Source organism: Papio anubis, chromosome 1, assembly GCF_008728515.1.
Source record: "Papio anubis isolate 15944 chromosome 1, Panubis1.0, whole genome shotgun sequence".
Taxonomy (NCBI): Eukaryota; Metazoa; Chordata; class Mammalia; order Primates; family Cercopithecidae; genus Papio; species Papio anubis.
In genome coordinates this window covers 7,863,126-7,889,966 of record NC_044976.1, presented here as the reverse complement: position 1 = coordinate 7,889,966, position 26,841 = coordinate 7,863,126, and the positions used below count along the sequence as shown (strand labels likewise).

General features: G+C 52.0%; 1 protein-coding gene across 1 annotated transcript; it reads left to right on the top strand.

The window, feature by feature from the left end:
- Window positions 1-559: 559 nt before the first annotated feature.
- Window positions 560-25,396, top strand: SLC2A7 (solute carrier family 2 member 7). Its single transcript, XM_021935744.2, has 11 exons — window positions 560-1,052; window positions 2,282-2,380; window positions 4,258-4,418; window positions 8,000-8,124; window positions 8,961-9,113; window positions 12,222-12,784; window positions 13,825-13,935; window positions 17,823-17,924; window positions 20,691-20,766; window positions 23,495-23,622; window positions 24,860-25,396. The coding sequence occupies exons 1-11, from the start codon at window positions 1,002-1,004 to the stop codon at window positions 25,079-25,081; spliced, it is 1,791 nt and encodes a 596-aa protein (XP_021791436.1). The 5' UTR covers window positions 560-1,001; the 3' UTR covers window positions 25,082-25,396.
- Window positions 25,397-26,841: the final 1,445 nt, after the last annotated feature.

The window sequence follows — 26,841 nt, the reverse complement described above, 5'->3', positions numbered from 1 at the left end:
TGTAATTCGAAATAATAACTACATTTCTCTGAAAGTGTCTAATTTGTTCTTTCCCCTAAATGGACAATTAGTCCAAATGCACAAGAGGAGGCATACATGAAGAACCTAGGAACACACAGAAGGAAACAGCAAACACTGGGGTCTACTTCCGGCTGGAGGATGGGAGGAAGGAGAGGAGCAGCAAAGACAACTATTGGGTACTGGGCTTAATACCTGGGTGATGAAATAATCTATACAGCAAACCTCCGTGGCACAAGTTTACCTATGTAACAAACATTCACATATACCCCTGAACCTAAAATAAAAGTAAAAACAAAAAAAAAATCCAGGTACTTTGGCTCATGCCTGTAAGCCCAGCACTTTGGGAGGCCAAGGCAGGCGGATCACTGGAGGTCAGGAGTTGTAGACCAGCCTGGCCAACAAGGTGAAACCCCATCTCTACTAAAAATACAAAAAAAAAAAAAAAAAAAAAGCTGGGTGTGGTGGCACATGCCTGTAATCCTAGCTACTCGTGAGGCTGAGGCAAGAGAATAGCTTGAGCCCAGGAGGCGGAGGTTGCAGTGAGCCGAGATTGCGCCACTGCACTCCAGCCTGGGCGACACAGCAGGACTCTATCTCAAAAAAAAAGAGGCATACATGGAAAAATGCCCAGAAGCAGCATCCTAGATCCAGGTCACAGCCTCACTGGGTTTCTGAAAGTCCTCACTTCTACGGACCAATGTCAGGCAATGCTTTTTCTCTCTCCTTGCTGCAACTGGGGAGCTTTTGGTTTGGGGCTTGGTGGGTGCAAAGATGAAATTCATGCTGTGTATGATTTGTGTACTGGCAACGTGTGTCTTATCAACACTTCCAAGGAGAATTTGCTCCTGGGGAAAGTCAGCAGGGTCCAGAGAGCAAAAGGATCATAAAGCCAGGCAGGCCCAGGGGAGAAATCGTCGGTCTTTAGGTGGCTGGTGCAGAGCAGGGAGGTAGAGCACACCTGTTCTCCCACCCGAACAAGGATGGAGAACAAAGAGGCGGGAACCCCTCCACCCATTCCATCCAGGGAGGGGGTAAGTGCCAAGACTAGGAAACTGTCACTGTCCCTCTCCCACCAGCTGTGCAGACCTGTGGAGGGAGGTGAAGGCCCTGGAATGCTTTTAGCAAGGAGGGGGTAGCGTGCTTCCCTTTCCTGCAGGATAACCAGGCCTGGGCGAGCCAGGTGGAGAAGCAGCTGTGCTCAAACCTCATGGCTCAGACATGGGTCAGAGTGGCTTAGTGACTGCTGGGAGAGCGGATGGCGCTGAAGATGCCTCTCTCCCTTCCACCCCTGTTCCCCTCCACTTCCCCCACCCTTAAAGATCGAGAGGAGATGGCCTCTGAAGAATGCCCGAATCCTGCCCTTCTCAGTCTGGTTGTTCCTGGGTGTGAAGAGCTATGGGTTGTGGGCAGCCAGGGAGCTAAGTGTGAGGATTGGGGTGAGGACATGCGGCACAGGAGTTGGGGGTGGAGGGGGCAGTGCGGCGGGGCATGCACCAGGGCCTTGGCTCTAGGATATGGTCACCGACCCCACCCACCTGCTCCTCAGACTTTGGACCTCAGGCCAGTTCCCCTCCAAGCTGCCCTGGGTGTTGTGGCAACCATGGAAAGCCCTGGCCCTGAGCACAGGGGATTGCCTGGGTTTTCCTAAGGGTCTGTTCTAGAGCCAGAGGCAAGCAGTGAGTCTCTCTGTCTGGGATGCTCTTCCCCACGATGCTCACGCGGCTGCTCCCTCTCATCCACTCTGGTTCCGGCTCAAAGGGCATCTGCTCAGAGAGGGTTCCCTGCCCTGCCCACTCTATTGAACACAGTCCCTCATTCCCCACAGGCTGCTACCCCATCCATCACCCTGTTTTATTATCCTCACAGCATTCTAGCTATTTGGAATTACCATCTTTGTCTTTTTCAGACAGGGTGGGCTCCCCTCACTAGAAAGTGAGCTTCTTAAAGGCAGTGCTTTGCTGGGCCTTTTTCCTAAAGCATCTCCTACTTCACACTTGGCCTCCAGGGCCTAGCACAGGGCCAGGCACATAGGAGATGCTCAGATACATCCTCAAGGAGGGAATGAATGCACACAGAGACCTCATGCCTCTCAGCCCTGAAAAGCCCCAGCTCTGCGCCACCTCCTCCTCTTTTCTGGGGCACAGCCTGGGCTCTCCCGTCCCCCACTTCCAGCCCAGGCTGGAGGGAGGTGGAGGCCCAGCCACTCCACTTCCTGAGGCCCAAGCCCACAGCGTCCCGACCTTGGACTTGTCTCCCACAGCGGCTCCAGCCCACGCTGTTGCTGGCGACACTGAGCGCCGCCTTTGGCTCAGCCTTCCAGTACGGCTACAACCTCTCTGTGGTCAACACTCCGCACAAGGTGGGCACAAGGTGGACCGGACAGCAACTGACTGTGGTTGTGGGTGGAAGCTAGCGACCATCTTCCTCTGTGGAGGCCGCCATATTGCCTCTAGGAGGTGCCATCTTGCCTTTGGGAGCAGCCATCTTGTCCTAGTACCCTGGATGCCCACCCCTGGAGACCAGGGTGTGGCAGGAGGTGTTTCCCCCTGGAGTGTCGTCCTTTCCAGGCACATTGGGATGCTGGGGGACCTGGATTCCCAGCCCAGTCTTTTTGGGCCTCAGGTCCCACTGCCCTCACCTTGGGTAGGCCCCTTGTTGATTGGAAAGAGAATGGGGTCAAAGGTTGAACTCAGTGGCACTTAGGGATTGGGGCAAAGGGGAAAAAAGGAAAAAGAGAAGGGGCCCTTGTCAGGTGTGGAAGAACCTGAGGGCAGAGTGTCCCCAAAGTCTAGTAAAGGATGAGAGTTAAGGAGGGAGGGACAGCCTGTGCTGATGAGTTCAGATGGGGACTGAGAACTGACCACAGGCATAACCTTGGTATGTGTATATGCTTAAGCTTGCATACATATATTAGCATGTCTACATACACTGTATTATATTTATGTGTGTATTACATATAGATACATATATTAGTGTACTTACAATTTTTACCATGGATGGAACCTCTAAGTCAAGCAATGTACCATCGACTTAATCACATTTGATGCTAACACATTCCTTATAAGGTACATCTTATTTCCATAACTGATGAGGAAATTAAGGTTTCTGGAGTTTCTATAACTTGCCTGAAGTCACACAATTAGTAAAAATATTTCCTGGACTGGGCGTGGTGGCTTACATCTGTAATCCCAGCACTTTGGGAGGCCAAGGCGGGTAGATCACCTCATCACCTGAAATCTGGAGTTCAAGACCAGCCTGGCCAACATGGTGAAACCTCATCTCTACTAAAAATACAAAAAATAGCCAGGTATGATGGCGGGTCTCTGTAATTCCAGCTACTCAGTAGGCTGAGACAGGAGAATCACTTGAACCCAGGAGGCAGAGGTTGCAGTGAGCCAAGATCACGCCATTCTCTCTAGCCTGGGTGACAGAGCGAGACTCCATCTCAAAAAAAAAAGAAAGAAAAGAAGAAGAATATTTCCTGTGGTGCCTCTGGCAGAGTAAGTCTCTCAAAAGTAAATTTAAATTTTTTTTCTTTTTTCTTTTTTCTATTTTTTTAATAGAGACAGGGTCTCCCTATGTTGACCAGGTTGATCTTGAACTCTTGGCCTCAAGCAATCCTCCCGCCTTGGCTTCCCAAAGTGCTAGGATTACAGATGTGAGGCACCATTCCCAGCCAAAAGTAAATTTTTTTCTTTTTTTTTTTTTGAGACAGAGTCTCGCTCTGTCGCCCAGGCTGGAGTGCAGTGCTGCAATCTCGGCTCACTGCAAGCTCCGCTTCCCAGGTTCACGCCATTCTCCTACCTCAGCATCCTAAGGAGCTGGGACTGCAGGCGCCCGCTACCATGCCCTGCTAATTTTTTGTATTTTTAGTTGAAACGGGGTTTCACCGTGTTTGCCAGGGTGGTCTCGATCTCCTGACTTCATGATTCGCCCACCTTGGCCTTCCAAAGTGCTGGGATTACAGGCGTGAGCCACCGCATCCGGCCAAAAGTAAATTTTTTTAACAGTGAATTTGTAACAATCTTTTTGTTTAGCCTAGTTTCTCATCTCAATCCACCATACAGTAGCTTTTTTGATTCTCAGGTAATAGTAGGGAATCAGCGGGTTTAACTGTGTCTTACAGTTGTTAGCAGAAAAACCTCTCTGTACAATGACAGGTGACCACTGAGAACACTTTCTCGTTCTCATGAATTGCCCAATATTCTTAGCTGTGGATGGGGCAATGTTTTGCAGGTCTTCAAGTCATTTTATAATGAAACCTACTTTGAGCGACATGCAACATTCATGGACGGGAAGCTCATGCTGCTTCTATGGTCTTGCACCGTCTCCATGTTTCCTCTGGGCGGCTTGTTGGGGTCATTGATCGTGGGCCTGCTGGTTGATAGCTGTGGCAGGTAAACAGAAGGTTCACTGCTCCCACTTACAATTCACGCTAGTAAGCCACACTGTCTCTGGGCATTTGTGCACCTGGTGGGGAGATGTGTGACCCTGAAAATCAGGAGATCCGAAGTCTGGTCTCTGCTTGGCCACAGTCATCATGACCTTAAAGCCAGTCCCTAAATGTCTCTGGGATTTCTATCCTAGGCCGTTGCATGGGAAAAGCATTCCCTTCCGTCACCTACCACAGAGGTGGTGCAGCCTTGGAGATCAAGGTTCCTGACGGTGCTCAGCTTAGTGCCTTGTAAGCACTTCCAGTGGGTGTTCACTAAATGCTTGTTTATCGGGTGTCCTTTGGGGGTCAGGTGGCCATGGCTCCAAGTTCTGAGAGCTGCAGCCTCTCCCCACGTGTCCTTGTCAGAGTTTGTTACTGAGGCTGGGGTCAGGCTGAGTCACTCTGCCGGCCACAGTCTCATAGATATGAGATTGTTTGGAAATGAAGACTGGGCAGGTCTTTGAACTTTGCTTGGCTCACACGGATTCACTAATCGTTCTTCCTAAGCCCAGGTGCTCCAAAGACGTGACTCCACAGATAAGGAAAGATGCACAGGCCAAGGTTCCCAGGAGGGCAAAGCGTGAGCCTGGGCTCAGGGCGAGGCCTGGTGGCGTTCTCTTAGTTCAGCCCACTCATTCGGATTCACGGTTACACCTGGGCGTGGTGTGCCAGGTTAAGCAGTTTGCAGGAGTGACTGGAAGGCCCTCCAGTGAAAAAGTCAATCAAAAAACCAGAGCAATTTCATTTTTGGGCATAGAAAAAAAATAGTGCTGATTGAAAATTAATTATCTATTAATTAATGCAAGACTCACAGGATCTCTTCTTGCGAATACTTGATTGACAATTAATTTGCTATACATTATGCACTGGAATGAAGAAACTGTTGACTCTAATGTAATTATACCATAATTCAAGCTTTTTTTTTTGGTCATCCAGACTGTGATGTCCTCATCTAGACCGAGAGTGATTGGACTGTTCTGGAAGCCCAGGCTTGGCCTCCACTTCCTTGTCTGAACCCATTTTCCGGATGAGGAGCCTGAGCCCAGGAATGTGGTGGTGCCAGCCTTGCCCACTGGGGTCCTGACAGCCCCAGCCTCCCCTCCTAGTCACCAGGAAGGGCTGGGAGTCCGGAGAAGGGTGGGAACGTGTCTGGGCTGCTTAGTCTTTTTGGGCCTCCTGGCTGGCCGACTCTCCCCCATCAGGGCCTGGGCTCTGGTGGCTGCTCCTGAAGGCTGTGGCAGCCCCAGGGAGAGAAAAGTGGCCTGAGAACACCAGCCTGCTTATCTGTGGATGCCCTGGCCAGTCTTCAGTGTTGCCAACCTGGGATATTTTCATAGAGTCCTTACCACCCGCTCCCTCCTCTTGGCACCAAAACCCCACCTTCCTGGCTGGCTCACTCAGCACACTCACTCAGGGTCCCAGCGGCCCTCAAAGATGTGTGCAAAGTGTGAGACAATCACAAAGGTAGTCCTGGGGTTGCTGACAGCTTCATCACCCCCAGACCTGTCGGGGTGCAAGGAGGGAGCACCTCCCCCTGGAGGTGGAGAGAGGAAATAAAAAATGAATACCAGGCTGGGCATGGGGGCTTGCACCTGTAATTCCAGCACTTTGGGAGGCTGAGGTGAGCGAATCTCTCGAGGCTAAGAGTTCGAGACCAGCCAGGCCAACGTGGTGAAACTCCGTCTCTACTAAAAAATACAAAAATTAGCTGGGCATGGTGGTACGTGCCAGTAATCCCAGCTACTTGGGAGGCTGAGGCAGGAGAATCACTTGAACTCGGGAGGCAGAGTGTATTAGTCCATTTTCACTCTGCTGATAAAGACATACCCAAGACTGGGCAATTTACAAAAGAAAGAGGTTTAATGGACTCACGGTTCCACGTCGCTGGGGAGGTGGAAGTCAGAGGAGGAGTCATGGCGGAAGGCATAGTCATGGCGGAAGGCAGAGGAGGAGCAAAGCCACATCTTCCATGAATGGCAGCAGGCAAAGAGAGAGCTTGTGCAGAAACACTCTTCCTTATAAAACCATCAGACCTGGTGAGACTTACTCACTACCACAAGATCAGCACTGGGAAGACCTGCCACCAGGTCCCTCCCACAACACGTGGGAATTTAAGATGAGATTTGGGTGAGGACACAGCCAAACCATATCATGTGAGCCGACATCCCACCACCGCACTCTAGCCTGGGCGACAGAGCAAGACTCCATCTCAAAAACAAACAAACAAAAAAAGAATATCAGGATGCACCAGCCAGCAACCCCACAGCTCAGGAGCTCTCTGCCCTCTTTCTGGTCCACTGCCATTCTTCTCCTGTGCAAAACCCAAGCCAAAGGCAAGGGAGGGGGGCACGGGAGCCATTGCTGCAGGTTGGCATAGGACCTAGAGCATGGAGTCAAGCAGATGAGTGGATCGTGGAGGCAGCAGGACGCACCCAGCGTAGTGCTGTTTCTCAGGCACTCCCTGCCCTTCTCAGGCTTGTGGTTTTTCAGCCTTGGAGGGGATCTTAGAAATCACGTAGTCCCATTCCGCACCCCACTCGTTGTAGGAATTCCCTGTTCAACATTCCTGACAGTCATCGTGTCTAGTCTAGAAACCACCAGCGACAGCTTGAATACCACCAGTGACGGGAAGCTCTCTACCTCCCGGGGCAGCCCCATTCTTTGTTCCTGCCCTCCCCTTTTCAGGCAGCTCCAATCGTTAGAATGCTCCCCTCCCCAACTCCCACCCCCGCTGACCCCAAGTCTTCCTTCCCGGGACGTCTGCCCATTCGCCCTTTCTTCCCAATCTGTCTTAATCCGCTCCGGCTGCTACAACCACAGACGTAAACAGACTTTTATCTTCTCACAGTTCTGCAGGATAGAAATTCAAGATCTGTTTCCTGGGGAGGGCATTCTTCCTGGCTTGCAGACAGCTTTCTTCTCGCTGTGTCTTTTTTCTTTTTCTTTTTCTTTTTTGAGATGGAGTCTTGCTCTGTGGCTCTGGATGGAGTGCAGTGGCACGATCTCGGCTCGCTGCAACCTCTGCCTCCTGGATTCAAGTGATTCTCCTGCCTCAGCCTCCCAAGTAACTGGGATTACAGGCATGTGCCACCATGCCTGGCTGACTTTTGTTTTTTTAGTAGAAATGGGGTTTCACCATGTTGGCCAGGCTGGTCTCGAACTCTTAGCCTCAAGTGATACGCTCGCCTCAGCCTCCAAAGTGCTGGGATTACAGGCTTGATCCACCACGCCCAGCCTGGCTGTGTCTTCACAGGGCAGAAAAAGAGAGTGGTTTCTTATATGTCTCTTCCTATCCCATGGTGAGGGCCCCACATGACCCATTCACCTCCCAGAGGCCCCTCTTCCTGATCCCATCACACTGGGGTTAAGGCCTTCAACATAGGAATTTGGGGGACACTCTTCAGTCTACAGCCCCCTGCTTCAGCTCTTTCTCGGGCACATTCCCGTGCCTCTGTAATGACCGCCTGCGGAATAGGAGCTGGTGTTGGGAGAGCTTCCACGGCGTCCACGCACCCCTGCCCTCTGGGCTCGCTGTCTTTGCAGAAAGGGGACCCTGCTGATCAACAACATCTTTGCCATCGTCCCCGCCATCCTGATGGGAGTCAGCAAAGTGGCCAAGGCTTTTGAGCTGATCATCTTTTCCCGAGTGGTGCTGGGAGTCTGTGCAGGTACCTGGGGCCCAGGCTCCGGCTCAGCCTTGGGGGAAGAGTCTCTTTGGCCAAGGCTGGAAGCAGGAGCAGACGAGGTGTCTGGCTGGCTCTGTCTGCCTCTTTTCATTTCAAGACATCCTCCCATCTGCATTCCCAGGACCTTGCAAGCCTCGTGCTTGCTTTTGTTAATTAATTAAATAATTTTTTTTTTTTAGAGACAGAGCCTCACTAAGTTGCCCAGGCTGATCTCAAACTCCTGGGCTCAAGTGATCCTCCTGCCTCGGCCTCCCAAAGTCCTGGGATTACAGGTATGAGACACTGTACCTGGTCAAGCCTCATGCTTACTGGCCCCTTCCCTTTATTTAAGGATCTTTAGAAACACACTTTCACCTTGAAGTACAAATAACCAATAAGGTTTTACAAGGTATCTTCCAAGCAAGATGGACAATTTAAACTCAGTAGTTTCTTAACTACAGTAATTTCTTCTATTAATAAAAGTTAGACAAGCAGTCTGTGCTTTAGAAAAATCAGAAAATAGACCAAAGCAGAAGTTTGATCGTTAAGTGCCAGGGATACACGGAGGCCTAGGCTCCTCCCCTGTAACAAGCGGCCCAGCCCAGCGGCTAGAAAGGAAAAGGTCTCATCACATCCTGGTGATGCCTCCATGGGGGCTGAGGATTCTGGAGGGATTTTGGTATAAGACCAAACTAAACAGTCAAGGTTGGCCTAGCTCCATCTCCACGGAGAGGCTGACAGCACGGAGAAGCCCCGGGATTAGGAAATGGAATTGAATTGCATCTCAGGTTCCCGTGTTTGCAGTTTGCCTGCCCTGATTTCTGCTGTGCCCAAACCAGGCATCTCCTACAGCGCCCTTCCCATGTACCTGGGAGAACTGGCCCCCAAGAACCTGAGAGGCCTGTTGGGAACAATGACCGAGGTTTTCGTCATCGTTGGAGTCTTCCTAGCACAGATCTTCAGCCTCCAGGTCATCTTGGGCAACCCGGAAGGTAACCGGCAGCCGCAGAGGTCACACTAGGTCCAGTCCCTCGTTCAGCTGTGCCGGGTGTTACTGACGGATCGAGTCAGATGAGGCCTGAGAGGTGACTTTAGGGTCAGGTGTTGGGTAGTGTGGTGGGCAACGGGATGGGTGATCTTGTTCGGGGCTGTTTTGGTGAGTGATAGGGACGAATCGTGCTTGGGAATGGGAATCAGGGGCTTCCAGGCAGGTAGAGGTTTTGCTATAAAGGGAAGGAGAGAAGTTGGGGAAGCGAGGTCAAGAGAACAGGTTTCTTTCAAGCCGCGAAAAATGTCAGCGTAATTCGGCTGCCATAGGAATGGCCCAGTACAGAGGGACGTCAATGGGGGGCAAGCAGGTTCGCAGCCGCCATCCCTGTCTCTGGGTGGCTGTTTTCTTCTGGCACCCTCTATCTTCCCAGTGAATTAGGAGGCAAGATCGATGCCTGAGAGCGAGTGGGGGTCGTGGTGGAGATTTAGGAGAGAGGTACGTGGCCGTCTAAAGGTCTGCTGAAAAATCACTGACACGAAGCGGATTGATTAATAGAAAAGGCATGCAAACGTATTTAACCAGATTCGCGGAGCCTTCAGAGTGAAGATCCAGAGACAGAGGGGAAATTGTCTGTTTTAGTCCAGGCTCAACACAGTATGGACAGCCAAGTAGAAATAGAATTGGACAAAAAGGGTCTGATCCGACGTGAATGGACGAGTGGGGAGACCCCTCGGGGCCAGTCTGTGTAGGTTCTTCTTGGTCTCTGTGCAGCCTTCCTTCCTTCTGAGTGTGGGGCCGGACCCTCTGCAGAATGGGGGCCTCTTATGACCTACAGCCAACAGCATTGGTCGGAGATCTTCCTTCCGGCCAGTTCTTGTTGTTCTTGTTGTTGTTGTTTTGAGACAGAGGCTCACTCTGTCGCCCAGGCTGGAGTGCAGTGGTGCGATCTCAGCTCACTGCAACTTCTGCCTCCCGGGTTCAAGCAATTCTCCTGCCTCAGCCTCCTGAGTAGCTGGGATGACAAGCATGAGCCACCACGCCTGGCTAATTTTGTATTTTTAGTAAAGATGGGGTTTCTCCATGTTGGCCAGGATGGTCTCGAACTCTTGACCTCAGGTGATCCACCCATATGGCCAGTTTTTACATAGAATATTTTTAGGTTTTATGGAACTGGTTTTGAGGAAAGGGAATCTGGTTTGTATGACCTGTCCAGGAATCCTGCCTAGGGATGCTGGTTTCTAGGGTTAGCCTCAGGGGAAATGGGACTGAGACAGGGGGACAGGAGAAAGTCAGAGAAAAATTTTCCTTCTGAGGGTGCTGCTGAGGCCTTCATTTGGGGTATTGTTTTTAGAGCCCCACCAGGAGAAAGTGAGAGACACTCATGGAGGGTGGAGAGAAAGAGGATAAGAGGATGGACCACCAAGCAGGCCTGAATGAATGCAGCCAGCAATAAAAGCCCCATGAACCCAGTGGGGTTTCTCCTTTCTTTCTTCTTTCTCTTTCTTTCTCTGTTTCTCTCTCTTTCTTTCTTTCTTTCTTCCTTCCTTCCTTCCTTTCTTCCTTCCTTTCTTCCTCTCTCTCTCTTTCTTCCTTCCTCCTTCCTTCCTTCCTTCCTTCCTTCCTTCCTTCCTTCTTTCCTTCCTTCCCTCCTTCCCTCCTTTCTTCCTTCCTTCCCTGCTTCCCTCCTTCCCTCCTTCCCTCCTTTCTTCCTTCCTTCCTTCTTGGTCTCACTATCACCTGGGCTGGACTGCAGTGGTGCAGTCATAGCTCACTGCAGCCTTGACTTCCCAGGCTCAAGCGATCCTCCCGCCTCAGCTTCCCAAGTTGCTGGGACTACAGGCACGCACCACCATGCCCAGCTCTTTTTTTCTATTTTTGTTGTAGAGACAAGGGTCTCACTATGTTGTCCAGGCTGGTCTCTAACTCCTGGGCTCAAGTAATCCTCCTGCTTCAGCCTCCCAAAGTGAAGGGATTACAGGCGTGAGCCACTGTGCCTGGCCGGGGTTTTTTATACACATTTCTGAGTGACCCAAATTCTGCACATATTCCTTAATGGGCGGATTTATGTCTTTGTGATCCCCACAGTACCCTGAAAAGGTTCAGAGACTCAGAACCTGGTGGGTGCTCCACGAAAGATCATTAGCAGAAATGATTCCTAAACCGCCCAGAGCGACTGAATATGAAACTGTCAATTAGAGAGACATCAGCTGGGGAAGGCATGGTGCACGACGCTTAGTGCCTGCGTCTCATTTATCCCTCGCCACTTCTTGCCTGAGGCTCAGAGATGTTAAAGAACTTGTCATCTGGGTGCAGTGGCTCATGCCCAGCATTTTGAGAGGCCAAGGCAGGAGGATCATTTGAGCCCAAGAGTTCACAACCAGCCTGGGCAACATAGCAAGACCCTGTCTCTACTAAAAATTAAAAAAAAAAACAAAAAACAAAAACCCAGCCAGGTGCAGTAATGCATGCTTGTAGTTTCAGCCACTCAGGAGGCTGTGGTGAGAGGATCGCATGAGCCTGGGAGATTGAGGCTGCAGTGGGCTATGATCACTGCATTGCACTCTAGCTTGGCTGATAGAGCTAGACCCTGTCTAAAACAAAACAAAAAAAAAAAGAACTTGTCCACTTCCCACCATACCAGCAGGTGGGAGGCGGGTGGAGACCCTGTTCTCTTAGTGGAATCTCAGTTCCCCTCCTTAGCCCAAGCCATCCAGAAGGAGCTCACTCAGACCCAGCGCAGGGTCCAGGCCCTGCCCTACCATGGCCCTGCCCTACCATGGCCCTAATGAGGCAGAGATTATCCCCTTTCCAGCTATAAAAGTAGGAACAAGACTGAGCTCATTTTCTCCGGGATTCAAGTGTTTAAATCATTGCCTATTCTTTAGAGAAACGGTGTTCTTCCTGCAAAATAATTAATGACACATAAATTTTTATAATGATAATGATTTCCTCTGTTTTGAATGTGGAACCTGTTTGTAGGAGGACCCTGGTGGGAACGAAGTCCCCACAGTCCTTGGTTCACACGTAGGAGCGTGACTTTCCAAGCACAGCGGTGGGTGGGCCAGTGGGTGCCCAGGCCCCGGGATCCTGAGTCCTTGGCTCCTTGCAGGCTGGCCGGTGCTTCTGGCACTCACAGGGGTGCCCGCCCTGCTGCAGCTGCTGACCCTGCCCTTCTTCCCCGAGAGCCCTCGCTACTCCTTGATTCAGAAAGGAGATGAAGCTGCAGCACGACAAGGTATGAAGTTGCAGGCCACTCTCCCAGGCCCTGCCCACCCCGGGGGCCGGGTAGAGCCACAGTCAGGGCCAGAGGCAGGGTTGCCATGGGTCAGGGGTGAGAGCTGGGAGCTGAACAGGGTGTGGGGGTGGCAATTGGGGGCACGGCCAAGGTCAGGTCAGGGAATGGTGAGCTCAGGGCCAGCATGGGGACCTGGGGCCCAGCCTGCAGGGAGACGGCCCTCTGAGGGGGTGGTTCTGCTCTCTGCAGCCCTGAGGAGGCTGAGAGGCCACATGGACCTGGAGGCCGAGGTGGAGGACATGCGTGCGGAGGCCCAGGCTGAGCGCGCTGAGGGCCACCTGTCTGTGCTGCGTCTCTGCGCCCTGCAGTCCCTGCGCTGGCAGCTCCTCTCCATCATCGTGCTCATGGCCGGCCAGCAGCTGTCGGGCATCAACGCGGTACGTGGGACGGTGGCCAGGCGGGGAGACAGATGAAGCAGACCCAGACCCTTCATGGATAGCAACACAGTTCCACCCACAGAGGCCTGGCCTGGCAGCAGGGTCAGGATCAGCCCAGGCAGGGCCAGATGTCAGGAAGAAAACTCAGTCCTCTCTGCCTCCCTGCTCTGCCTCTCCCCACATGCCACCTTCATTTTTCTCTGTTTCCCCAGAAGGAATGCCTCCTGCCAATAGTCCTTTCCCCTCTATACAAGAGACCAACTAGACTGAGATGAGCTGAGGTCTCCTGGGTCCAAGCTCAGGTCACCAGGCCAGGGTTGGTAGGCCCAGCCTGGGTCAGGAGCCCACCTTGGGCCCGCTTGGCTGTGATGTTTGTGGCATCGCTTTCTGCGACCGTGGCTCTTTGGCCATAACTGTATCTAACCATGGTGTGGGGGAAGGGTGGAGATCTGGCAGAAGCTAAACCACTGGAGATTGGGTGGGTGACCCGGTTACTCCAGTGGCGTGTCAGGAAGAGGTGGCCTTGGCCCCAGGGATTCATGGATGTTTAACCCGTGATCATGGGAGGGTGGACGGCCCAGGTGGGAGCCACCAGATGTGGAATGGCACACGTGGCTTTTCAAAGGGCTGTGTATGCCAGTGTCCTTGGCACTGGGCCAGAAGACAGACGGAACTTACAGTTGGCTTGGCCCAGAGTGAGAGGTAAGAAGTCATGCTTTGGGATGTGAGCTCTTAGAGTAACTGAACGATGGAGGGACAAGTGCTCTTGGAGGTCGTGTGGTCCGACTCCCGTTTTATAGACGCGGAACCTGAGGCTCAGAGAGGGAGGAGCTGTGACCCCGGATGCCAGGGCAGCGCTGGGCTCCACCCTGGTGTCCCAACTCCAGGTCAGGCCTCTTTTTTTCCGCCACCTGCTGCCTCCTTCCTGTCCCAGGGTCCCCAACCCAGGCTTGCAGAACTGTGTGTGGCTTGAGTTGAGAAAGTTAAGCCAGTGTCCTGGGTCTTCAGGCCTCTCCTGACAGCCCTGTGTTTTTGCTTAGATCAACTACTATGCGGACACCATCTATGCATCTGCGGGCGTGGAGGCCGCCTACTCCCAGTATGTAACAGTGGGTTCTGGCGTGGTCAACATAGTGATGACCCTTACCTCGGTGAGTGAGCAGGAGGCATCTTTCCTGCAGGAGGGTCTCTGGGCAGGTGCCCCCCGGCAGACAGGAGCCCCACAGAGTCAACTGAGTGCCGGTGGCCCTGGTCCCGGGGTCACTTAAGGGACATGGACTTTAGGATGCACACATACTAATTACCTGCATGACTTTGACCAGAAAACTCAAAATTCCTTCAGATCTGGCCAGGCGCAGCAGCTCACGCCTGTAATCCCAGCACTTTGGAAGTCCAAGGCGAGCGGATCACTTGAGGTCAGGGAGTTTGAGACCAGCCTGGCCAACCTGGTGAAACCCAGTCTCTACTAAAAATACAAAAAAAAAAAAAAATTATCTGGGTGTGCTGGCACACACTTGTAATCCCAGCACTTTGGGAGACTGAGGTGGGTGGATCACTTGAGGTCAGGAGTTCAAGACCAGTCTGGTCAACATGGTGAAACCCCATCTCTATACAAAAATTAGCCAGGCATGGTCGTAGGCACCTGTAATGTCAGCTACTTGGGAGGCCGAGGCAGGAAAATCACTTGAACTTGGGAGGTGGAGATTGCAGTGAGCTGAGATGGCGCCACGGCGCTCCAGCCTGGGTGACAAGAGCAAGACTCTGTCTTAAAAACAACAACAACAAACCTTCAGATCCAAGTTTCTTCCTTTGTAGAAATCATTATGGTGACTGCAATACATGGTATTCGAATGCAGATAACACTTTTCGTTGGTGCAATATCATTATTTCAGAGTTCAGTATTTAAAATCTGAGCTACTTGTGCTTTGATACATATGTTGTATGAAAAGGGGTCAGATGGGCCGGGTGCGGTGGCTCACGCCTGTAATCCCAGCACTTTGGGAGGCCAAGGTGGGTGGATCACGTGGTCAGGAGATCAACACCATCCTGGCTAACACGGTGAAACCCCGTCTCTACTGAAAATACAAAAAATGAGCTGGGTGAGGTGGTGGGCACCTGTAGTCCCAGCTACTCAGGAGGCTGAGGCAGGAGAATGGCATGAACCCGGGAGGCGGAGCTGGCAGTGAGCCGAGATTGTGCCACTGCACTCCAGCCTGGGCAACAGAGTGAGACTCCGTCTCAAAAAGAAAAAAAAAAAGAAAGAAAGAAAGAAAGAAAGAAAAGGGTGAGATGATCATGGCATTCCTTTCCCTAGGCCATTTTCAAGTTATCTTCTGATTATTTTGATTCCTGTTTCTTGAGTTGCCAGTGATGGTAAACATTTTTAATAAAGTTATCTATTATTTATATTTTCCCCAGAGCTAGTTTAAGTTCCAATCAACTCTCAGAAGATTTAGAAGGGCAGGGAGGGAGAAGTTAAGGAAAATAGCGGGAGAGGCCTATAGGAAAATTAAGGGAAGAGGACGGAGGTCCCCAGGCTGAAGTCTCAGCCCCTTCCTCCTGCTGGATTTCCGTGGCCCCATCCTCGGTTTTCCTCTGGGGCAGGATCCATCCTTTATCCTCAGAGTCCTCCTCCTTGGGGATAAATGACCATAACTAGGACCTGCTTCCCCATCATCCTACCTGGAGCAACCCACGCCAGAAAAATACAGCTCCCCTCTCCCTGAAGGAACAGCGTCTGGGAACCAGGCGTAGAGCGTGAAATTGACAGTATTTCTCCGATTTTGGGGGTGCACTTTGCTCCCATCTGGCCCTCCTGAATGGCAGTGATAGTCTGTCTGTTGGGATGTTGGGAGAACATGAGTCAGTTAACATGAGTCAAGGGGCTGTACAGGGCTGGCACTGGGTCAGCCATTAGGGATGGAGTAGAATGGAAATGGTATTAGAAATAGAAAAGGAGCCGGGTGTGGTGGCTCACGCCTGTAATCCCTGCACTTTGGGAGGCAGAGGTGGGCGGATCACCTGAGGTCAGGAGTTCCAGACCAGCCTGGCCAACATGGTGAAACTCCATCTCTACTGAAAATATAAAAATTAGCCAGGCGTGGTAGCACACGCCTGTAATCCCAGCTACTCGGGAGACTGAGGCAGGAGAATTGCTTGTACCCAGGAGGTGGAGGTTGCAGTGAGCCAAGGTTGCGCCACAGCACTCCAGCCTGGGTGACAAAGTGAGACTCCATCAAAAAAAAAAAAAAAATAGAAATGGAAAAGGAAGGAAGAAGTCGAAAGAATGCTGGTCACAGGGAGTGTGGTCTGGGCTTGGATGTTGGAGAAGGAGCTGGCTGAGTGGAGGGGCCAGTCCATCAGGAAAAGTGGGGAGATGAGGGGCCCCCCATGATGTGAGCCCAGATTCCAGATGGCCTCAATGTCGAGCCTCAGCGAATAGGAGGGGGCTATTTTTATTCTTATTCTTTTTATTTATGTTTTTTTTTTTTTTTTTTTGAGACGGAGTCTCACTCTGTCGCCCAGGCTGGAGTGCAGTGGCCGGATCTCAGCTCACTGCAAGCTCCGCCTCCTGGGTTTAAGCCATTCTCCTGCCTCAGCCTCCCGAGTAGCTGGGACTACAGGCGCCCGCCATCTCACCCAGCTAGTTTTTTTGTATTTTTTAGTAGAGATGGGGTTTCACCGTGTTAGCCAGGATGGTCTTGATCTCCTGACCTCGTGATCCGCCTGCCTCGGCCTCCCAAAGTGCTGGGATTACAGGCTTGAGCCACCGCGCCTGGCCTATTTATGTATTTCTTTAAACGGAGAGACAGGGTCTCACTGTGTTGACCCAGCTGGTTTCGAACTCCTGAGCTCAAGCAGTCCTCCTGTCTTGGCCTCCCGAAGTGCTGAGATTACAGGTGTGAGCCACTGTGCCCAGCCCAGGGGCTATTTTTAAATGTGGATTTTATTCCTATTCAGGTGTGGTGAGGCCAATAGATCAGGAGGTGGCTGCTGCTGGAAAGACAGTTTGTTCCTCACAGATCCCATGAAGAGGGCGCAGTCCACGCCATGCAGGGCCTGCGGGGAAGCCCCAGGGTTGGTCAGGAAGCAGAGGCATGAAGGGGAAGTGTGAGGATGAACCTTTACTGTGGTTCCCACAGAAAGGAACGGGTGAGGCAGGGTGAGCAGGTTTAGGAGTAGCTGGTGTGAATAATTTCCTCAGGCTGGGGGCCACAGGGACTGTCCCAGCTGCCTGGCCCCTGGGCCCCAGGGTGTTAGGGCAAGTGGTGCTGGCCTTGAGTGTGAAAGTTCAGCAAAGGAGGACCTGGGGTGTGGGCCTGCATTATTGGTTTGCAGATGAAAGAGGCACTCCCAGACAGCGGTTTGTTTGCTATCGGTGGGGTGGGAAGGGTAGTCCCTCCAGGGCCATCAAGGTCCCAAGATGTCAAAGCATCAAACACAGAAAATAGAAAAGGTGGTTATTCCAGTGGGTGGCAGAGGTGCAGGGAGCCAAGATCCAGGAGATCTGGAAATGACCAGAACAAGGAAGGGTGGCGGTGAAGAGCATGAATGTCTGACCCATGTCAAATGAGCAGCCTCCATCCCACATGCAGGCAGCAGGGGTAAGAAAGGGACACCTAAAAGGTGGGGCGAGGTGGCTCACTCCTGTAATCCCAGCACTTTGGGAGGCTGAGGTGGGAGGATCACTTGAGGTCAGGAGTTCGAGACCAGCCTGGCCAACATGGTGAAATCTCGTCTCTACGAAAAATACAAAAATTAGCTGGGCGTGGCGGCAGATGCCTGTAATCCCAGCTACTTGGGAGGCTGAGGCAGGAGAATCACTTGAACCCCGGAGGCGAAGGTTGCAGTGAGCCAAGATCACGCTGTTGCTTGCACTCAGCCTGGGCAGCAAGCGCGAAACTCCGTTTAAAAAAAAAGAAAGAAAGAAGAAAGAAAGGGTCACCTAAGAGGGGCCTGCAAAAGGAAGTGGAGGCTCTGCCCAAGAATCCTGGGCGCCAGGCCAACGTAGCTCCTCACCGCCCCCCTTCCCCTCCAGGCTATCCTGGTGGAGCGGCTGGGACGGCGGCGCCTCCTGCTGGCCGGCTATGGTATCTGCGGCTCTGCCTGCCTGGTGCTGACGGTGGTGCTCCTATTTCAGGTCTGACCTCATTTCCTGCCCCCTGGGTGGGGAGTCATGGCGGGGGTAGGAGATCCCCTGACTGAACTGCGCCCGCTGCACCAAGTGGTTGGTTCTGCGTCCCACTGATGGCGTGCGTCCTGCCTGGAAACGTACTTTGCAATGCCCCATCCTGAAGTGAATGTCACAGGTGGCTTCACTCACCTACACCTGCACATGCAAATAAGTAACTAGACAGATGGTCCAGCTGTCATGGGAAAGAGAAACAAGGAGGACAGTGTGCAATAAAGTACGTGCTTCAATGCATACATGCAAGGGTTCAATCGCATTAGAAAACATCTGTGGGCAGTGAACAGGTGTGGATTGAGGAGAGGTAAGACCAGAAGTCATCCCATTCAAGAGGTAGAAGGAGGCTGAGCACAGTGGCTCACTCCTGCAATCCTAGCACTTTGGGAGGCCAAGGCAGGAGGATCCATTGAGCCCAAGGGTTCAAGACCAGTCTGAGCAACACGGTGAGACCCCATCTCTACAAAAAATACAAAACGTTATCTGGGTGTGGTGGTGTGCACCTGTAGTCCCAGCTACTCAGGAAGCTGAGGTAGGAGGATCACCTGAGCCTGGGAGGTCAAGGCTGCAGTGAGCCATGATCGCAGCATTGTACTCTAGCCTGGGAGACAGTGAGACCTTGTCTCAAAAACAAAGAAACAAACAAAAAAACCCAAAAAACTGGGAATCATATTTCAGTAAGACTAAAACACAGCAGACCACCCAAACAAGAAGTACATCATTTTAATTTGCAGTGTTCTCAGCCTGTATGTATTAGCCACGTTCTACGGAAGTGAGGAAAATACATGGTGTGGCATGATACAAAATCTTTAAAAAGCAATCAGCATTCCGTGTCTCTGAGGCAGCCTCTCTGCTCTTGTTGCTTGTGCAGGAACCGCAGCATTGCCCTGAACCCTTTCAAATGGAAAATATATCAGCAATGCAATTGCACATGAGTACAAGAATGTGTGAGGAGCTCATTCTGTCATTTAGAGACAAGATCTTTGCTCTTTTCCTTCTTTTCCAAGCTGCCCTCTCTGCAATGACTTTGTCCTTAACCACCAGGGAGTGCAGAGAGCTTCATGCAGCAAAGAACTGGGAGGATTCAGGGAATCACCAGGAGGCCAGGGCCTGCGGGGAAAGCAAGGCCTGGAGAGGAACAGTGTTAGTGACGCTCATAAATCAATTTAATTAAAGTTTCCCTTGGAAAGAACTTCCTTCTCTAATTTTAAAACCAGTGTAAGTTCTCAGCCAGACACGGTGGCTCACACCTGTAATCCCAGCACTTTGGGAGGCCAAAGCAGGTGGATCACCTGAGGTCAGGAGTTCGAGAGCAGCCTGGCCACATGGTGAAACCCCGTCTCTATTAAAAATACAAAAATTAGTCGGGTGTGGTGGCATGTGCCTGTAATCCCAGCTACTCGGGAAGCTGAGGCAGGAGAATCACTTGAACCCGGGAGGCAGAGGTTGCAATGAGCCGAGATCGCAGCACTGCTCCAGCCTGGGTGACAGAGCGAGACTCTATCTAAAAAAAAAAAAAAAGTAAGTTCTTAGTAGATAGGGATTCTAGGAAGTGAAAAGAGGTGATCACGACTGAGCGCCACCTGCAGAGACCACCGCCAGTGACATTTCCGAAACCTAGGGACATCCCCGGTGGCTCTTTCACTCCTTCTGTCCGACCAGGGGCTCTGCCTGAAAATGCACCAGCAGCTGCCGGCTTCACACTGGGTCCAGGGTGGCCCCACCAACCCAGCCAGCCTCGCTTTTGTTTGATGTGTTGAATGGCCCCCAACCCACCCGCCTTCTCTTTATGTTGAAAATGAATCAGATCGTGTTGCTTCTCTGCTTGGAAGCTCCCAGGGCCTCCTCTCTCACCTCACCATCCAGCTCGCTTGTCCCTTGAGGCTGTCTCATAACTGTGACTACAGGGTTCCCTGGGAAGTTCATCTGGGGGCACCTGGTTAGTTTGGCTGAAGTCCGTTGACCTGGTTTTGCATTGGCTGTTCTCCCGGCAGTTGGGAGCAGAGATGGTGATCTGCCGGCTCCACTGGTCCGGGGGTCCTAGGAGTCTCCAGAGAGTGGTAGAGAAAGTCCGGACCTCAGCTCACTTATGTTGACTGGGTGACTTCAGCCGTTGCTTGATGCCTGAGGGACTAAGATTCCTCATAGTCTGTGTTCAGAGCCCTTTGTGCTCTGGTTCCGTGATTGTGGGATTGAAGCAATTATATAGGCTGGGCGTAGTGGTGCACGCCTCTAGTCCCAGCCACAGGAGGCTGAGGCAGGAGAATCTTGAACCGGGAGGCAGAGGCTGCAGTGACCCAAGATTGCGCCACTGCACTTCACCCTGGGCGACAGAGTGAGAGTCTGTCTCAAAAAGAAGAAATAAGAAATAATCATAGAGTCGCTCAGAGGGCAGAGGAGTATCACAAAGATGAGATGAGTTAATATTTGTGATTTGTAAAGTGCGGAGAATAGCACCTGGCAGGAAAATAACTCAAAGGTAGGTGTCCCTCGTTCTCCATGACGCTCATCAGGTGAGGCTGGAGGGAGCCCTCTGGGAGGCGAGAAGGCCTGGTTCTCACTGGCCTTCCTCTCTTGCCCACAGAGCCCTTGAGGTCCATGTAGGTGCCCAGACATCTAGGTGCGGCTCTTCCCTGGGGCAGGAAGGTGGGACCTGCAGGTGGACCCCTCTGCACGTGGGGCTCCTGGCCTCAGCCCAGACAACCCTACCTCTCCCCACAGAACAAGGTCTCCGAGCTGTCCTATCTCGGCATCATCTGTGTCTTTGCCTACATCGCGGGACATTCCATTGGGCCCAGTGAGTACCTGCATGCTGCCCTCGCCCTGGCCATCCTGGTCCATTCCTGGGCCTGGCACGCAGTCGATGCTCGACACATATTTGCTGAGTGAATGGACGTGCTCATGCAGATCCCACCCGTTCTTAGCTCTAAGCCTTGATGGCACTCCAGGCCATGTTCATTCATTCAACCAGCGTCAGCCAGGCCAGTGCCCCACTGATCATCTGTGGCTCCCAGGGGCCCCCAGACTCAGGTTTGGCACCCAACAAGGAGATGAGCTTTTGCAGAGAGGGAGCTTGTGCCGTCCAGACCCCCCTGGGGCACCTCCGTTTACATCCATACCCTCCAGACACTCACTTTAGCCTCCAAGCCCACAGCACACCCAAGCCTCAACTGCCTTCGGTCCCTGCTGACCACCAGCTACAGTCCCTTATTACACTGTCCCCAATGTCCTGTTGCCAGTGGCTTCGGGCTTCCACCTGGGCCCACCTCTTGGGCAGCCTCTGAGACTCCAGACTCCTTCCCCAGTGTGTCCTGAGACTTGAACCTCCTTCTCCCTGCCTGGGAAGAGACACCCCTGACTGTGAAGACTCTAATAACATTCCCTGAAGAATGTTCATTTTGAAGGCACTGTCCATAAACCAAAATGAAGGTATTAATTCATTCAACACCCATTGGCGGAATACCTCTTTACACTGTGCTGTGTCAGGCACGTGAACGAGACCACATAGTTATATTAAGGGTATTTAAGAAGTGGGATTTAGGCCTGGCACGGTGGCTCATGCCTGTAATCCCAACATTTTGAGAGGTAGAGGCAGGCGGATCACTTAAGGTCAGAAGTTCGAGAGCAGCCTGGCCAACAAGGTGAAACTGTTTCTACTAAAAATGCAAAAATTAGCCAGGTGTGGTGGCGGGCGCCTGTAGTCCCAGCCTGAGGCAGGAGAATCACTTGAACCCAGAAGGCAGAGTTTGCAGTGAGCTGAGCTCCACCACTGCACTCCAGGTTGGGCAAGAGAGCAAGACTCTGTCTAAAAAAAAAAGTGTTGCGGGGGTGGGATTTAGAGCAAGACGCCTTCCCAGTGTACCTCAAACGTGGAGGCAGCAGAACCTCGAAGGAAAAGCGCTAGTGTGTGTAGGAGACCTGGCCGGGTTCCAAGCCATTCTGCCCCCACTGCCTGTGTGTCACCTGGAGCAAGCCATGATTCTTCTCCAAGAACAGGGGTGATCAGGTGTGCCAGCAGATGCGAGGTCAGAGCATGGGCTGATCTGACATTCAACTTAGGCCTAAGGACTGTTGGCTGCTGCTGTTGTGGTGGACAGGAGGGAGGCAGGACAGATGGCATCCCTTGGGGGCAGGGCCCTGGAGAAGGGGCCCGGGCCCCACCTCACTGGGCTGCAAGAGTTTGCTTTTAATTTCCCAGCTTCATTCAGGGGCTTTGAATTCTTCTCCATGGCCATCCAGGGAGATCAGGCCTTTTCTTTTCTTTCTTTTCTTTTCTTTTCTTTTCTTTTCTTTTTTTTCTTTAGAGTCGGAGTCTCACTCTGTTGCCCTGGCTGGAGCACAACCTCCATCTCCCGGGTTCAAGGGATTCTCCTGCCTCAGCCTTCTGAGTAGCTGGGACTACAGGCGCACGCCACCACGCTGTACTAATTTTTGTATTTTTGGTAGAGACAGGATTTCACCATGTCAGTCAGGCTGGTTTCAAACTCCTGACCTCAAGTGATCCGTGAGACCCGGCCTTTTCAATGAGGCCATTTCACCACCTAACCGTGGGTGGGAAGCTTGGAAGAGGAGGGACAGAATCTTCCTCTTTCTTTGCGTAAAGCTACAGATATGTATATATGCAGGACCTAAACAGACACACAGTATTAAAATTTCATGGGAGTGGCGATTAGGGAACAAAAATGGCTTTAGACATTCTAGACAAAGCTTCTTTTTTTGTTTTTTTTTGAGATGGAGTCTCACTCTGTCGCCCAGGCTGGAGTGCAGTGGCGCCATCTCGGCTCACTGCAAGCTCCACCTCCCGGGTTCAAGCTATTCTCCTGCCTCAGCCTCCCCAGTAGCTGGGACTACAGGCCCCCGCCACTACGCCCGGCTAGGTCTTTTTTTTTTTTTTTTTTTTTTGGTAGAGATGGGGTGTCACCGTGTTATCCAGGATGGTCTCGATCTCCTGACCTCGTGATCCGCCCGCCTCTGCCTCCCAAAGTGCTGGGATTACAGGAGTGAGTCACTGCGCCCGGCCTAGACAAGGCTGTTTAAGGAGGCGATAATGAAAAACAGTTGCCCAAGAAAAGGTGTAGGCCTCAGGCGCTGCCATACCCAGATCCGCCATAGGAGGGCGGCACTTCCCAAGCGCGGGCCGTCTGAAGTCACAGTGACGCCAGCGCAGAGGAAGCTCTTTGAGAAAGCTCTGCCTGTGAGCTGGAGCCGCCTCACTCCCGCTGCTCCCACGAAGCTTCCCATCCATTAACTTTCTGCAAACCTTCGTGGAGGTCATTGGCCTTGAAGCAGCAGCAATGGAAATTCAATTCTAGGCTCTCCAACCAGCCTTTGCAAAGTGGACCTTTCCAGCTCCTGCCCTGATCACACCCTGGTTTTGTGGGTAAAGGCAGAGTTCTTTTCCAGTCCGCAATCCCAGCTGGGGCTCTTAAGGGACCTAGGTCTGAGGCCAGAGTGGGCCGCGCCCCGCCGGCCCTGGGGGACCCCTGGGTCCTTCTCCGCCCCACCCATCCTGTTCCGACCTCCAGGTCCTGTCCCCTCGGTGGTGAGGACCGAGATCTTCCTGCAGTCCTCCCGGCGGGCAGCGTTCATGGTGGACGGGGCGGTGCACTGGCTCACCAACTTCATCGTGGGCTTCCTGTTCCCGTCCATCCAGGTGAGCGAGGGCCCCTTTCCCAGTCCGCTCCACCCGGCCTCCAGGGAGTAAGCTGTATTCCCCTTCCGCTAAGCACATCTGGGAATCCAGCAAGGTGGGGACGGGCTCTCAGACACATCCAAGGGTCCACAGACACACGTGGCCCCACTGCCTCCAAACGCTTGAAGACACGGGTTTCCCAGTTACTGAAGGGTGATCCCCCACTGAAATTGTAAAGGGCTGTTGCTTAGGGGCTCTGGTCCGCGGAGCTCAAAGGTAGCAGAAAGCAAACAAAGCCAGAGCCAGGGAGCACATCCCCCACCGCCTCCTTCCTCGTTCCAAAGACAAGCTGGGCCACAAACTCTGCGCTCTCAGCACCTTCAGGGCACAGAGGCCTTAAACTCCTATTGTCAAAAGGTTAAGCGTCTTTTTTTTTTTTTTTTTTTTTTTTTTTTTAAAGACAGGGCCTTGCTCTGTCACCCAGGCTGGAATGCAGTGGTGCAAACACAGCTCACAGCAGCCTCGACTCCCAGGCTTAAGTGATCCTCTCACCTCAGCCTCCCAAGTCGCTGGGACCACAGGCATGGGCTACCACACTTGGCTATTGTTTTAATTTTTTTTTAGGGATGGGGTCTTGCTATATTGCCCAGGCTGGTCTCAAACTTCCAAAGCACTGGGATGATGGGTGTGAGCCACAGCACCTGACCAGCTTCTTTTTGATAATAGGGTGAGGGGGATCCAATTTTCTAGATTTTTTTTTTCTGTAAACAATCTTTAGTTATCACAATTTTCTAGCTATATCATTCCTCCAGGAGCGAAACAAAACTGGCCACCAAGCAACTCCTTTATGGACTCACAAAGGCCTCGACCAGCACTGGTTATTTGTAGTTGTTTGTTTGAGGGTTTTTGTTTTTGTTTTTTGGGAACAGAGTCACGCTCTGTTGCCCAGGCTGGAGTGCAATAGCGCAATCTTGGCTCACTGCAACCTCTACCTCCTGGGTTCAAGCGATTCTCCTGCCTCAGCCTCCCGAGTAGCTGGGACTACAGGTGTATACCACCAGGCCCAGCTGATATTTGTATTTTTAATAGAGATAGGGTTTCATCATGTTGGCCAGGTTGGTCTCAAAGTCCTGACCTCAGGTAATCCACCTGCCTTGGCCTCCCAAAGTGCTGGGATTACAGGCGTGAGCCACCGTGCCTGGCTGGATCAGCCCTGTCTTTCTCTGCCCCCTCCTCTCTTTCTCGTCTCCTGGTCTAGGAGGCCATCGGTGCCTACAGTTTCATCATATTTGCCGGAATCTGCCTCCTCACTGCGGTTTACATCTACGTGGTTATTCCTGAGACCAAGGGCAAAACATTTGTGGAGATAAACCGCATTTTTGCCAAGAGAAACAGGGTGAAGCTTCCAGAGGAGAAGAAAGAAGAAACCATTGATGCTGGGCCTCCCACACTCTCTCCTGCCAAGGAAACTCTCTTTTAGTGGCCCTGCATGACGGACGGACGGGAGCCCATATTTCAGGCTTCCTTCTATGAGAATGGACCTCCTAGCCCCAGGCTCTGGGGAGGATAGTAGCACTGAGGCTTTTGTTGTTGCCCCCATTTAATTTAATTATGGATATTATTAAATACCCGCAATCATGCACATTAAGCTGAGAAGTTCCAAGGCTAACCGCTGACGAATGACCTGGGGGAAGGGGCAGGTACGTGAATTTTGATTGGTTAAGACTCGATTTTCCAATTCTACATTGGCACCAAAATTTAATTGATGTATAGAGGCATTTTTTTAAAGTAAAACTTTTCAAGTTCCACAATTGCTATGGAGACCCAAACTGCCATCATGGCATCGATCAGGGAGTCCAAGGGTCTGAATGCCATTGCCTTCCTGGCGATGTGGCTTCCTTTCTCCACCCTGTGGTTGCAGGTTGCACTGTGAATCCCAGCCCGCGTGCCTAGCTCTGTCCTGTCGATCACAGGGTTAAGGGGGCCAGCCCCTCCATACCTGTGGGGTATTTCTTGTCAAGTGGGACGACAGCCTGAGAAAAGAAATAAGACACAGAGACAAAGTATAGAGAAAGAACAGTGGGCCCAGGGGACTGGCGCTCAGCATATGGAGGACCCGCGCCGGCACTGGTCTCTGAGTTCTCTCAGTATTTATTGATTACTATCTCTACTATCTTGGTGAGGGAGATGTGGCAGGACTATAGGGTAATGGTGGGGAGAGGGTCAGCAGGAAAACGTGAACGAAGGGCTCTGTGTCATAAATAAGTTTAAGGAAAGGTGCTGTGCCTCGATGTGCGCATCGGCCAGATTGATGTTTGACTTCACACCAACATCTCAGTGCAGTAAAGAGCAGTATTGGCGCCAGCATGTCTCCATCTCCAGCCATAAGGCGGTTTTCTCCTATCTCAGTAAATAGAATGTACGATCGGGTTTTACACCGAGACATTCCATTCCCAGGGACGAGCAGGAGACAGATGCCTTCCTCTTAGCTCAATTACAAAGAGGCCTTCCTCTTTCACTGATCCTCCTCAGCACAGACCCTTTACACGTGTCGGGTTAGGGGACGGTCAGGTCTTTCCCTTCCTACAAGGCCATATCTCAGGCTGTCTCAGTGGGGAGAAACCTTGGACAACACCCAGGTTTTCTTGGGCAGAGGTCCCCGCAGCCTTCCACAGTGCATTGTGTCCCTGGGTACTCGAGACTGGAGAATGGCGATGACTTTTACCAAGCATACTGCCTGCAAACACATTTTTAACAAAGCACGTCCTGCGCAGCCCTAAATCCTTTAAACCTTGAGTCAACACAGCACATGTCTCTGCGAGCACAGGGTTGGGGCTAGGGTTACAGATTAACAGCATCTCAAGGCAGAAGAATTTTTCTCAGTACAGAACAAAATGGAGTTTCTTATGTCTTCTTTTTTCTACATAGACACAGTAACAGTCTGATCTGTCTTTCTTTCCCCCACAACGGGGGCCGCAGGCGAGGGAGTAAGACCATTCCCAGTCCACTCTCTCTCCTCCTCTCCCTCCGACAGGGCAGATGATATCTTCCTTGAAAACAAGGTGCAGGGCTGGGTGCGGTGGCTCACACCTGTAAACCCAGCGCTTTGGGAGGCCGAAGTGGGTGGGTCACCCGGGCTCAGGAGTTCGAGACCAGCCTGGGCAACACAGTGAAAACCTGTCTCTACTGAAAATACAAAAATTGACCAGCGCGGTCATGTGCACCTATAGTCCCAGCTGC

What these genes read in the sequence shown, in the direction of transcription:
- SLC2A7 (XM_021935744.2), top strand. Translation starts at nt 1,002, where the DNA reads ATGGAGAACAAAGAGGCGGGAACCCCTCCACCCATTCCATCCAGGGAG. An exon ending in TGGTCAACACTCCGCACAAG is followed by an intron (nt 2,381 to 4,257) that starts GTGGGCACAAGG and finishes AATGTTTTGCAG; the next exon opens with GTCTTCAAGTCATTTTATAA. An exon ending in GGGACATTCCATTGGGCCCA is followed by an intron (nt 20,767 to 23,494) that starts GTGAGTACCTGC and finishes TCCGACCTCCAG; the next exon opens with GTCCTGTCCCCTCGGTGGTG.